General features: G+C 42.7%; 3 protein-coding genes across 12 annotated transcripts; 2 read left to right on the top strand and 1 right to left on the bottom strand.

Moving 5' to 3' along the window:
- The first annotated feature begins 1174 nt into the window (after positions 1-1174).
- LOC125762916 (mitochondrial amidoxime reducing component 2-like) lies at positions 1175-2673 on the top strand. The gene is made up of 3 exons (XM_049425548.1): positions 1175-1302; positions 1433-2321; positions 2396-2673. Exons 1-3 carry the CDS (start codon positions 1293-1295, stop codon positions 2499-2501), a joined length of 1005 nt encoding a protein of 334 aa, XP_049281505.1. The 5' UTR covers positions 1175-1292; the 3' UTR covers positions 2502-2673.
- Positions 2608-5088, bottom strand: LOC125762870 (mitochondrial amidoxime reducing component 2-like). 7 transcript variants are annotated; one of them, XM_049425482.1, is made up of 6 exons: positions 5022-5088; positions 4834-4953; positions 4592-4753; positions 4237-4280; positions 3247-4105; positions 2608-2889 (listed from the first exon to the last, which is right to left on the bottom strand). In XM_049425482.1, exons 4-6 carry the CDS (start codon positions 4244-4246, stop codon positions 2709-2711), a joined length of 1050 nt encoding a protein of 349 aa, XP_049281439.1. In that variant the 5' UTR covers positions 4247-4280; positions 4592-4753; positions 4834-4953; positions 5022-5088; the 3' UTR covers positions 2608-2708. The 7 variants fall into 7 exon arrangements, with proteins under 7 accessions (XP_049281439.1, XP_049281451.1, XP_049281431.1 ...); XM_049425494.1 differs by having other exon boundaries at positions 4592-4777; positions 4834-5088; XM_049425474.1 differs by having other exon boundaries at positions 4834-5088.
- A 138-nt stretch (positions 5089-5226) lies between these two features.
- On the top strand, positions 5227-8736 carry LOC125763020 (vesicle-associated membrane protein 7). Of its 4 annotated transcripts, none has more exons than XM_049425742.1 (5): positions 5227-5971; positions 6047-6192; positions 6689-6933; positions 7027-7323; positions 7399-8736. In XM_049425742.1, the coding sequence occupies exons 3-5, from the start codon at positions 6730-6732 to the stop codon at positions 7591-7593; spliced, it is 696 nt and encodes a 231-aa protein (XP_049281699.1). In that variant the 5' UTR covers positions 5227-5971; positions 6047-6192; positions 6689-6729; the 3' UTR covers positions 7594-8736. The 4 variants fall into 4 exon arrangements, with proteins under 4 accessions (XP_049281699.1, XP_049281682.1, XP_049281709.1 ...); XM_049425725.1 differs by having other exon boundaries at positions 6047-6394; XM_049425735.1 differs by lacking the exon at positions 6047-6192 and having other exon boundaries at positions 5229-5601; positions 5704-5971.
- Positions 8737-11977: the final 3241 nt, after the last annotated feature.

Here is an 11977-nt window from a genome sequence, read left to right as displayed (position 1 = left end):
ATAAAAATGTTTTATTTTAATGCCAATTGGTTGCAATGAGTTTCTTTTCACTCAAATAATGATTGAAATAAAAAAAAGAGTGAAAAATAATGAAAAAATCAAAAAATTCAAAAAAAATGAAAATTTACTAAGGGTCATTTATGCACCAAATTTTGCCTATAACTCGGTCGGTATTCAATCGATCGCCAATCTTTAACTTGTGGTCGATAGATGGCACCAATGGCTACATTTTCTTCTTGGACGGCCATGACCTCAGATGTCTGTGCCAGAAGTTATTCGCGGAACCAAGTTCCTTACCCTGTTTGATAAAATGTAAAATTTTTCTCATTTTTGCACCAACTTTTGCCTATAACTCGGTCGGTATCCAACGGATCGCCAATCTTTAACTTGTGGTCGATAGATGGCACCAATGGCTACATTTTCTTCTTGGACGGCCATACCGTCAGATGTCTGTGCCAGAAGTTATTCGAGGAACCAAGTTCCTTACCCTGTTTTTGAACAATTTAGCAAAATTGAAAAATGTGATATATTTTAATGGGAATTTGTTGCAATATGTTTCTTTTCACTAAAATAATGCTTTAAATTAAAAATAGAATAAAAAATCGAAAAAAAAATTTCAAAAAAATTTCAACTCGAAAATTTCATAAGGCTTACCCCTTACGATTTTTTTGAGAAATTTTGCAAAAAAAATAAAATTGTTTTATTTTAATGCCAATTGGTTGCAATGAGTTTCTTTTCACTCAAATAATGTTTTAAATTAAAAAAAGAATAACAAATTAGGAAACATCCGCTTAGGGTTTCCGAGAAGCTTGATCCGCCACTGCCTGTTCCCCGAAATCATCTTCTTATGTGCGGTGTTTCGTTGTACGCTGGAGATACCGACACAGGCAACGCAAGGCAACGAATTTAACCTCAATTGAAGCGCCGACCTTCCTGAGAAGAGATTCCTGAGCGCAAATCGCACATTCGATAAGATAGATTTACGCCTGTTCTGGCTAGCGCATCCCGCCAAACAACGTCACCGTACGCGAGTGTGCGTAGGCACCAATACATACACCGACACACTTTAAATAATGGACTGAATAAATCATTGCAAACAGTCGCGGAACAGCGCGACGCATACACTACACCCTGCTGATTATCAGCTGATGCGTTGCAAACTCGATCCGTTTATCGGTACGGTTAGAGTACTTGGCCGGCCAGTTAAGCGCCATTCGTACCGCTGTTGCCGTAGCAGGTGGAGCGTTTCCACTGTGTACCGTCTTTAAGGACATTGCCATACAATCACACAAATGTTGTCAAGTAAGTATGTCTCTTTCTTTCTCCCACAGGCCCTTATGCGCACGTTCACATAAGATAGGTCTTAAAGCACCTGTTGGAACGACGCAATTAAGTCCAGCATCCGTAACGTTTGTATATTTTTTTGCGCCAGAGCTAGTAACCGAGTTCGGTGAGCTGCCGGTCTCGCAGAAGATGCTGCTGGTGGCGGCAGGTGTGGGCAGTATCGCAATGCTATCCGCCGGTGGCTATCTGGTGAAAAAGCGCATAGAAAACACCCCACCCAAGCAATGGCGCAAGGCGGGCGAACTCGCTGAGTTGTACGTTTATCCGATCAAGTCCTGTGCGCCTGTCGTGATGCAGCAGATCGAGTGTGCGGACCTTGGACCGCAGCGCAATTTTCTCCGCGACCGTATCTTCATGGTAACGAACGCGGACGGCAAGTTCGTGACGGCGCGGATGAAACCGAAGTTGGTACTGGTGCAGCCACGGTTCGACGACCGGTACGAGACGATGTTCCTGACCGCACCCGGTATGCCCGAGCTGCGGCTGGACGTGCGCACCTTGGCGGCAGGACCAACCGAAGACGGGCGAGCCGGCGAAACCGTACGCAGCACCGTATGGGGCGAACAGGTAGCGACGGTTGATTGTGGCAATGAGGTGGCGCGCTGGTTTTCGCGCTACTTGCTCGATAAGGAGGATGGCTACCGGTTGCGGTACTATCCGCTCGCGTACACCACCCGCCAGAAGAACGGTAGCGATACCGGTTCGCTGCAGGACGAAACGAGCTACATGCTGTTTAACGAAGCAAGCGTTACCGATTTGAACAGCCGGCTGGAGAACAAGGTGACGGCGCTCCAATTCCGGCCCAACTTTGTCGTTCGGGGACCGGAACCGTACGCGGAAGATCGCTGGCGCTGGGTACGGATCGGGGAGGTCGTATTCCGGTACGAGATACCGTGTCTGCGTTGCGTTTTCACCACAATCGATCCAACGTCCGGTGTGTTCCATCCGGATAAGGAACCGCTCCGTACGCTCAAGCAGTAAGTAAACGGTTGTTAACGAAAAAGCGCTTTACGTGTCGGTACTCTTACGGTACACCCTTTTCATCTTACAGATATCGGCAGCTACCATCGTGCGGTGAATCGCCTGCACTCGGGATCCATCTTGGGTTGCGCCGTGCCGGCGAGATCAAGGTGGGCGATCCGGTTTACTTCGCCTAACCGTTTTCGCAGAAACGGGTGCCATACATTTTCTTTCCACATTCCCGCGCGGTGAATTGCTTTTCTTTCGCGGACACACAAAGACAGAGCAGTGACACGCCCCGGATCGGTTTTCGATAAGCCGCGATAGTGCATTTAAATTAACAATAAAAGCAAAATATGCATACAAATACATGCCGTGTGAAGCGGAACAGGATCCGAAATGCATCATCCGACGTACACGGTGTCACCGAGCCCGATCGCACCGAGCGTCCGGACGCCCATCTGCATGCCCACGACCGGTGAGTTGCCGAGGCCGGGCTTCAGCCGGTACTTCCGCAGCGTGTTCAGCGGTTCCTGTGCCGGGTTGCTGACCCCCGTTTCAGGATCAACGTTCGTGAACAGACACCTGTATGGGTGGGTGGCATGAAACAGAGAAGTTGTAACGCGATTACACATACACGGTTTATCGCGCATTGGTTAAGGTAAAGAATTGCAGCGTAAGATAAGTTATCAACTGAAGACGTTGTTCGCAAACCGAGGACGTCGAGGAGGAGAAATGATAAGGAGATAAAAACAAAGCGAATACATAGCCGTGTATAGTACACGATGCTTAATTTACCCGTGTGCATGATATCGTCAGCGCCCCGAAGAAGGCATGAAAGACAATTGAAAAGATGGATGAGAGATAAGCATGGATGGGTTTCCGCACGGTATGCGAAATGATTTTTCGGATGTCCATGTTATGATGCGTTTTTTCACTAACCTCGTACATGGTTTCACATTACGGTAAACAGTTTCACCGATCCGTATCCATTTCCAGTCGTCCTCCTCGAAGGCACTCGGTCCCTTGACGAGAATGTTCGCCCGGTACTGTAGTGCCGGTACCGGTTTCTCTAACCGCGTGTTTACGTCCGCTACGGATGCTTCCGATACGAGCATGTAGCTGGTGGCATCGTGTAGCGCACCGGAATCACGTGCCGTTAGCAGCGCGTGGATACGATTCTTCTCCCGCACTGGACGGGTCGGACGTTCCAGTGGGTAGTACACGAGCCGTAGGCCAAAATCTTCGCTCAGTATAAAGCGCGACAGCCAGCGGGCTACTTCCTCCCCACAATCGACCGCTGCTACCGGTTGATCCCAAACGGACGCACTGCCCGGTGCGGTTTCGAGCAGTTGCTTCACGTTCACGGTGATATCCATCATCCCGGGTGAGGACAGGGTCATCCGTTCATACTGCTCGTCGAAGGAGGGCTGCACCAGCACAAGCGTCGGATGGGACCGACCAGTTATGAACTTTCCATCGGCACTTTTTACCACCATAAAGATGCGGTCACGCAACAGTCCCAGCTGTGGCCCGATGGACGAGCACTGGAACTGACGTACCCGTACCGCGCCGCACGATTTGATCGGGTAGATCCACAGATCGGACACCTCACCGACGCGGTACCATTCCGCCGGTGGTTGCTGTTCGGCACGATACTTTAGGTACCGATACACACCGTAACCGACCGCTGAGGCAACACCGACACCGGCCGCAACTGCCAGCAGCTGGCCGACCGTCGGTTTGCCACCGGTTCCACCCGATCCATTGTTCAGCAGCTCTAGGTGCAGAATGGAAACTCCTTTTAGTCAACGTGGATGCAGATGGGGAAATGAGGGATGAGTTTGAACGGTGTATGGCGTTAGAATGGCGCATGGTTGAACGGTGCGGTACGCACATATGAATATACGTTGTACTTCTACTGGCACTTACTGGATAGCATCTCCTCGGACAGCCCGTCTGCTACGCGATGATGTCTAAAAGTGAGAGGTATCGAGCAGAAATCAATCATTAATATTTGTATCAAGGGAACGGTCCCCCTTTCACAGACGGCAAAAGGTTCCAGATGCGCTGCGCGCAAGCTCAACTAGACGCGTGATGGCCAAACTCTGAACAACCGCAAAAGTAGGGGTGGGGGAGAACCGCTAGCAAAGAACCCAATCAGTGACTGTCAACATCGGCACCAACGATAAGACGGCCGCTCGTCTCCCTCGCTAGTGAGCATTGTACTCCCGAAATCACCCCGCTGTAAAAGAGGTTGATAAGCCATTTCGTGCCTTGTACTCACTTTTCCTAGTCGCTAATAAACACGCTAATCAAACCGTACGCCAAGCGTGTTCTTTTTTTTAAGGGAGGTGTTAATGGGCAGCACAAATTCTGATGGAACTCCACGGTATGTAGTACAAATCACCCTCACATGCTGGTTAATGTATTATGGTTTTGAGTGCATCTAAAACAAATTTAAAAAGTTCAACTAATTTAGTTATTTTAGAGGTAAAATGTTCACCCTTTTAGTTTGTTCCTCTTTACCCGATTCATGTTTCTTTCCCAGTTTGTTTACTTTCTATCGAACGGTTTGGTTTACTATTTCTTTCACGCACACGCTCCATCTCGTTCTCACCTGCGCGGTTTATTTGAACCGCATCACAACTGTCAAACGACGGAAGAGTGAATCCACATTTGTACACATCGTAATTATTTGAGTGATTTTTTTTTACTTGTTTGAATGATTTGTACAAAATTTGGTGCACTTTAGTAGTAGCATTGAAATTGTTAACATTTCCCGTAAAAAGTGTTTAAATCTAGTCAGCAAACACACGGTGTGACTGCGTGTAAACGCATTCGCCTAGATTGGTATAAAAAATCAATTGACTGACAGCTTCTGTACAACTGTCAACCGATTGCTGTCAAAGCTAGCAGCTGAGCAGCCAAACGCATTCCAAAACAAGAATTTAATCACTGTTCCAAAAATCAGCAAGCATATTTTTCTACGCCGTATTTGCTCCCGTTGTATGGTTTTAGTGTTTTCGTCGTGTCATTTATCTCTAAACTGTGCTGTTTTCGTGTGGCGGGAGAAAGAAATAGTGTCCGGAAATGTGAAGCTTCGCGTTGTAACAACATTACAGAACTATTACAAGAAAAACAGCAGCACTGAAATAATTTTACATCCAAGAAAGAAGAACAAGAAACCCGTACAATAACAAAACCCGCACAAAAATAAGTCAACCAGCTCCGTTCCGCTTGGGCGGATGTAAAAATTTCCTTTGTTTTGGATGCGGTTACGAAGTCGAATGTCAAGTACGAATTTTTTCTTCCTCACAATCGAAGCAAACGCAGTGTTGCAGTTTTTAACATAACTTTTTTTTTTTTTTTGGTGCCCATTTCCCTGCTGGGTATCAGCTGCAGTTCGTTCAGTTTTTGGTGGCGTGTAGGTGCCCTGTTTTTTTCGGGTGGCAAACGATTGTGCTTTTGTTATGCTGTAATTAAAACTCGAAGCTCGTTAAAAGATAAGCATTTCCGCGAAGCGGTTTGCGTGCAGGGCAAGGTTAGGAAGAAGGGCACACACTGCAGTTCGGTAGACTTGTCACCGCTCATACACATCATCGTACACACACACGTACGAGCGATTTACCAGGAAAAAGGGAAACGTCGTGACAATACAAAAAGGGTAAGAACATTGGTACGGTGACATCGCTATTTTTTTTTCTCTCTCTCTCTCGTTCTTTTCCTCAATATTTCGTAGAAAACGCAACCAATATCCTCAGCAGACGTCAATATCGAAATCAAAGACTATTGCATGGCAAACACAGTTCACGCGAAACAGCCAACAGGACACGTGTTGGAAAGAGATTCCTAGCGTCGAGACGTTCACTATTCGCTTCAATCTTGGTTAGGGCAGTATAGCTTTACAGTAGAGTAGGTGCTTGCGAGTAATTTGATCCGGAAAGTGTCCCACATAGATACCGAAAGTTGTCTACTGTCAACACAGCGCACTGCTAGGGCTTTGGATCGTCCCTTGTCGGCGGAAGGTTTCACGAGATAGCAACGAAAACGGTGCGCGTACCCGCATTCGGTACGACAACAGCGCACGGTGAGGTTAATTAGATTAATGATCTCGATCTCGGTGTATCTGGGTAAGGGACGTTCGTTTGTCCAAAGGCACGCCAAAAGCAGGCATATGCCGGTTTTCCGAAACGATGATATTGCCATGTGTCACACATCCGTCAAGGGAGGCTTAGAATTTGTTTGTTTGTACGCTCGTTCATTACACAAGCAAGGTTGGGCGTCCAGATAGTGTTTTGCCCGCTGTTGTTGACTCATCTCGGATGTTAGTTATCGCAATTTTAACATTGTTCTTTTTTGCTGTTTTTTTTTTTATTTTCAGTATTAAAGTTAAAGCTGTAGCGAAAAAGACAGTAAGCAAAGATGCCCATTCTGTTTAGCATGATTGCGCGCGGCCAAACCGTGCTGGCCAAGTATGCGGACTGTCTCGGTAACTTTACCGAGGTGACGGAACAGATCATCCCGAACATACAGCTGCTCGATCATAAGCTAACGTACTTGCATGGTAACTATCTGATCCACTACATCTGCGACAACCGTATCATCTATCTGTGCATCACGGACGATGTAAGTATTGTGTAGAGGAAATCCAACAACAAAAATAAGACCACCACTAATGTTGCTTTTGTTCTAATTTCTTTAACAAAATGAAACACGTAGAAATACGACCGTTCGCGTGCGTTTCTGTACCTGGAGGATATTAATGAGCGGTTCATATGCACTTACGGACTGTCGGTGGCCACCGCCATCACGTACGCCATGAACACGGAGTTTGCCCGTACACTAGCGGCCCAGATGCACGCCATGAACGAGAGCCACGAGCAGGATGAGATTAGCCGCGTCAATGGGGAGATTGGCGAGCTGAAGGACATCATGGTGAAGAACATCGAAAACATCACCAACCGGGGTGAACGGTTGGAGCTGCTCGTTAACCAAACGGAAAACCTACGCAACAATGTACGTTTTTTTTTGTACTCTTGCTTCATTCTTTCTAAACTTATCGATTTTTTTCCTACAATCCTATTCTTGCAGTCTGTGACATTCCGCCAAACATCGCGCAATCTGGCCCGCACCATGTTCTGGCGCAACGTGCGCATGTACTTTCTCGTTACCGCCATACTGCTGTTCGTGATCTACGTGATCGTGAGCATGGCCTGCGGTGGACTGCTGTGGCAAAGCTGCATCAACTCGAACGCACCCAAACAACCACCAGCGGGCGGTTTGTAAAGAGGGGACGTTTTGGGAGGGGAATTTGATAGATTGATAGTGGAGGTGGCATACGCCCACCACTTCCTCCAGTTTAGATGTAGACGCGTTGCTTCAGTTTAGGCAATGGGAAAAGGGGTGGTAAAGAGTTTGTGTAACAAAAAAAAAAAAAAACGGACGGACAGGCAGGTCATTCATTCTGCACACGGGTTAAGTAAAAAGCAAGACACGCTTTAGCGTATAAGAATAATGGTAGAAACACCCTAACGTATCTAGCATATACAAAACATACATTTATTAGTTTGGCGAATTACAGCGGTTGTTGTTTTTTTTTTAAACGCACTTTGCCATCCCCCTTTCTATTCTATTTCATCGTATTGTGATTGGCAAGAGCTTTTTTTTGTGCGCACGTACAACGGAACGTTTATTTTTTTATGTCTCGTTTTTGGTTTGGCAATTACGAGATTACACTGTATCAATTACGGAAGAGATCACGAGTGAGAGACAGAGAGAGAGTGAGCAAGAGAGACGAATAAGTATGAGTTATTATTTTTCACTTTACATTTCCTTTTTATGTGATATATTACGATACGTTTTGTACGTTGCGTTACGCACACACACACACCACGGAGTGGGTTAAGCGTGTGCGTAGGAGAGGGCAGGCGGGTGGAAAAACCGAACGAAGGACTTTTTTTCTTCTCTTTATTATCCTTACATGTGAAGCAAGTGCCGAACAATCGTGTGAACAAATCGGCGGGAAAGCGTCTTGTTACGAACAAGCAAACCGAACCCCCAAGTATTGCATGGTTATGCATAATAACGTTTGATTAGCTAGAAAGCGTATAAACAAACCTGTTAACTGTATCGAATGATGAACAATAACTTCCCTTTTTTCTTTCATTTTCTTTTGTCGATCGTGTAAATACTCCCTTCGGCGGGATGTTGCGAAATGGGAAGTTTCCGTCTTTTTGGTTCTATTTTGTTAGATCGTCTTTTTTTTAAATCTAAATCTTACGGTGCGGAACGATAACGAGAATCCTGATTTCCGGATATAGGAATACAATACTAAAAGAATGATCTGAGACTTTTATGCGGTAAAAGAAACGAATATATATATACATATACTTATTAACAAAATAAAGCAGGCATCGTGGATTTAAAAGATTTCGTGTCGCATAATGTTGTTTTTTTTTCTTCTTTTCACTTATGAACGTTCCGAAGCATTTTCTTATTTATTCTCCACACATCAAGATAAATAGAGCGTAAGCTATGTGCTAGACAAATCTCGTGTATCACTGCCATCTTGGAAGGATGTTAGTGCACCTGTATAGGTAGAGTAATGAGAGACAATAGCGGCTAAAGTCAGCAGGATGCGGTATGACAATAGTGCTTCATCAAACGTAGAGTCCCCTACGTGTTCTACGTTCCAACGCTGCATGTTGTAAAGTGAAGGGAGTACCTAATGATGGCCCTGTGAATGGTTGCTAGGGGAATTGTGATACGGAATGCACAGGGAGATACCGGATATCGGTTTATTATCCCGTCACTAGACGCATAGCAATTGTAGCATTTGAGAACGCGATTCAGAAAATTTATGCATAACTCCGTATTATTTTGCAAAATTTTAAAAATTGATTTATTTAAATGCCAATTTGTTGCAATAAGTTTCTTTTCACTCAAATAATGCTTTAAACTAAAAAAAGAATAAAAAATCGGAAAAAAAATTTCAAAAAAATTTCAACTCGAAAATTTCATAAGGCTTACCCCTTACGATTTTTTTGGGAAATTTTGCAAAAAAAATAAAATTGATTTATTTTAATGCCAATGGGTTGCAATGAGTTTCTATTCCCTCAAATAATGTTTTAAATTGAAAAATGAATAGAAAATTCGAAAAATTGAAAAATTATAACAATTTAAAAATTTCACAAGACCCATTTTTGCACCAAGTTTTGCCTATAACTCGGTCGGTATACAACGGATCGCCAATCTTTAACTTGTGGTCGATAGATGGCATTAATGGCTACATTTTCTTCTTAGGCCGCCATGCCCTCAGATGTCTGCGTCAGAAGTTATTGGAGGAATAAAGTTCCTTACCCTGTTTGAGAAAATGTAAAATTTTCCTCACTTTTGCACCAAATTTTGCCTATAACTCGGTCGGTATCCAACGGATCACCAATCTTTAACTTGTGGTCGATAGATGAGAACAATGGCTACATTTTCTTCTTGGGCCGCCATGCCCTCAGATGTCTGTGCCAGAACTTATTCGAAGAACCAAGTTCCTTACCCTGTTTGAGAAAATGTAAAATTTTCCTCATTTTTCTGCAGTTCAGCAAAATTTTTAAATGTGATATATTTTAATGCGAATTTGTTGCAATAGGTTTCTTTTCACTCAAATAATGCTTTAAATTAAAAAAAGAATAAAAAATCGGAAAAAAATTTTCAAAAAAATTTCAACTCGAAAATTTCATAAGGCTTACCCCTTATGATTTTTTTGGGAAATTTTGCAAAAAATATTAAATTGATTTATTTTAATGCCAATGGGTTGCAATGAGTTTCTATTCACTCAAATAATGTTTTAAATTGAAAAATGAATAGAAAATTCGAAAAATTGAAAAATTATAACAATTTAAAAATTTCACAAGACCCATTTTTGCACCAAGTTTTGCCTATAACTCGGTCGGTATACAACGGATCGCCAATCTTTAACTTGTGGTCGATAGATGGCATTAATGGCTAAATTTTCTTCTTAGGCCGCCATGCCCTCAGATGTCTGCGTCAGAAGTTATTGGAGGAATAAAGTTCCTTACCCTGTTTGAGAAAATGTAAAATTTTCCTCACTTTTGCACCAAATTTTGCCTATAACTCGGTCGGTATCCAACGGATCACCAATCTTTAACTTGTGGTCGATAGATGAGAACAATGGCTACATTTTCTTCTTGGGCCGCCATGCCCTCAGATGTCTGTGCCAGAAGTTATTCGAAGAACCAAGTTCCTTACCCTGTTTGAGAAAATGTAAAATTTTCCTCATTTTTCTGCAGTTCAGCAAAATTTTTAAATGTGATATATTTTATTGCGAATTTGTTGCAATAGGTTTCTTTTCACTCAAATAATGCTTTAAATTAAAAAAAGAATAAAAAATCGGAAAAAAAATTTCAAAAAAATTTCAACTCGAAAATTTCATAAGGCTTACCCCTTATGATTTTTTTGGGAAATTTTGCAAAAAAAATAAAATTGATTTATTTTAATGCCAATGGGTTGCAATGAGTTTCTATTCACTCAAATATTGTTTCAAATTGAAAAATGAATAGAAAATTCGAAAAATTGAAAAATTATAACAATTTAAAAATTTCACAAGACCCATTCTTGCACCAAGTTTTGCCTATAACTCGGTCGGTATACAACGGATCGCCAATCTTTAACTTGTGGTCGATAGATGGCATTAATGGCTACATTTTCTTCTTAGGCCGCCATGCCCTCAGATGTCTACGTCAGAAGTTATTGGAGGAATAAAGTTCCTTACCCTGTTTGAGAAAATGTAAAATTTTCCTCACTTTTGCACCAAATTTTGCCTATAACTCGGTCGGTATCCAACGGATCACCAATCTTTAACTTGTGGTCGATAGATGAGAACAATGGCTACATTTTCTTCTTGGGCCGCCATGCCCTCAGATGACTGTGCCAGAAGTTATTCAGGGAACCAAGTTCCTTACCCTGTTTTTGAACAATTTAGCAAAATTGAAAAATGTGATATATTTTAATGGGAATTTGTTGCAATATATTTCTTTTCACTCAAATAATGCTTTAAACTAAAAACAGAATAAAAAATCGGAAAAAAATTTCAAAAAAATTTCAACTCGAAAATTTCATAAGGCTTACCCCTTATGATTTTTTTGGGAAATTTTGCAAAAAAATTAAATTGTTTTATTTTAATGCCAATTGGTTGCAATGAGTTTCTTTTCACTCAAATAATGCTTTAAACAAAAAAAAAAGAATAAAAAATGAGAAAAAAATAAGAAAATACTAAAAGTTTGAAAATTTCACAAGGCTATAGCCTTACCGTTTTGTTGAGCAATTTAGCAAAATTTTATAAATTGCAACGCACAATTACTATGCACGTAGTGACGGGATTACAGTATGCAACCGCGTCGCGTTACATGAAAAGCGAGAAAATCACACTAAGGATAAGGTTGTCGATTTGTTTTTGGGAATGGAAAAGCGATACCAAACCGAACACAGATTTCATACACCCTCACGCATTAGGTCGCCATCCCTTATCCTCAAGGTTCAACAATTAGCAAACAGTAAAACGATGGATGACTGCATACAAATAGTTGCATAATTGGCTCGAAATAAGACAGCGTAAGTTTCGTGAGGAATGCGTAGACGTTAGCTGAAGGGAACTTCC

The sequence above is a fragment of the Anopheles funestus genome, chromosome X (assembly GCF_943734845.2).
Source record: "Anopheles funestus chromosome X, idAnoFuneDA-416_04, whole genome shotgun sequence".
NCBI classification, from domain to species: Eukaryota; Metazoa; Arthropoda; class Insecta; order Diptera; family Culicidae; genus Anopheles; species Anopheles funestus.
Note: the sequence above shows the minus strand (reverse complement) of the source record. Positions and strands in the feature narration are given on the sequence as shown.

What these genes read in the sequence shown, in the direction of transcription:
- LOC125762916 (XM_049425548.1), top strand. An exon ending in CCGCTCCGTACGCTCAAGCA is followed by an intron (nt 2,322 to 2,395) that starts GTAAGTAAACGG and finishes TTCATCTTACAG; the next exon opens with ATATCGGCAGCTACCATCGT.
- LOC125762870 (XM_049425445.1), bottom strand. Translation starts at nt 4,315, where the DNA reads ATGATTGATTTCTGCTCGATACCTCTCACTTTTAGACATCATCGCGTA. An exon ending in GTCCGAGGAGATGCTATCCA is followed by an intron (nt 4,106 to 4,236) that starts GTAAGTGCCAGT and finishes GTTGACTAAAAG; the next exon opens with GAGTTTCCATTCTGCACCTA. An exon ending in AATGTGAAACCATGTACGAG is followed by an intron (nt 2,890 to 3,246) that starts GTTAGTGAAAAA and finishes CCACCCATACAG; the next exon opens with GTGTCTGTTCACGAACGTTG.
- LOC125763020 (XM_049425752.1), top strand. Translation starts at nt 6,730, where the DNA reads ATGCCCATTCTGTTTAGCATGATTGCGCGCGGCCAAACCGTGCTGGCC. An exon ending in ATCTGTGCATCACGGACGAT is followed by an intron (nt 6,934 to 7,026) that starts GTAAGTATTGTG and finishes TGAAACACGTAG; the next exon opens with AAATACGACCGTTCGCGTGC. An exon ending in CGGAAAACCTACGCAACAAT is followed by an intron (nt 7,324 to 7,398) that starts GTACGTTTTTTT and finishes CTATTCTTGCAG; the next exon opens with TCTGTGACATTCCGCCAAAC.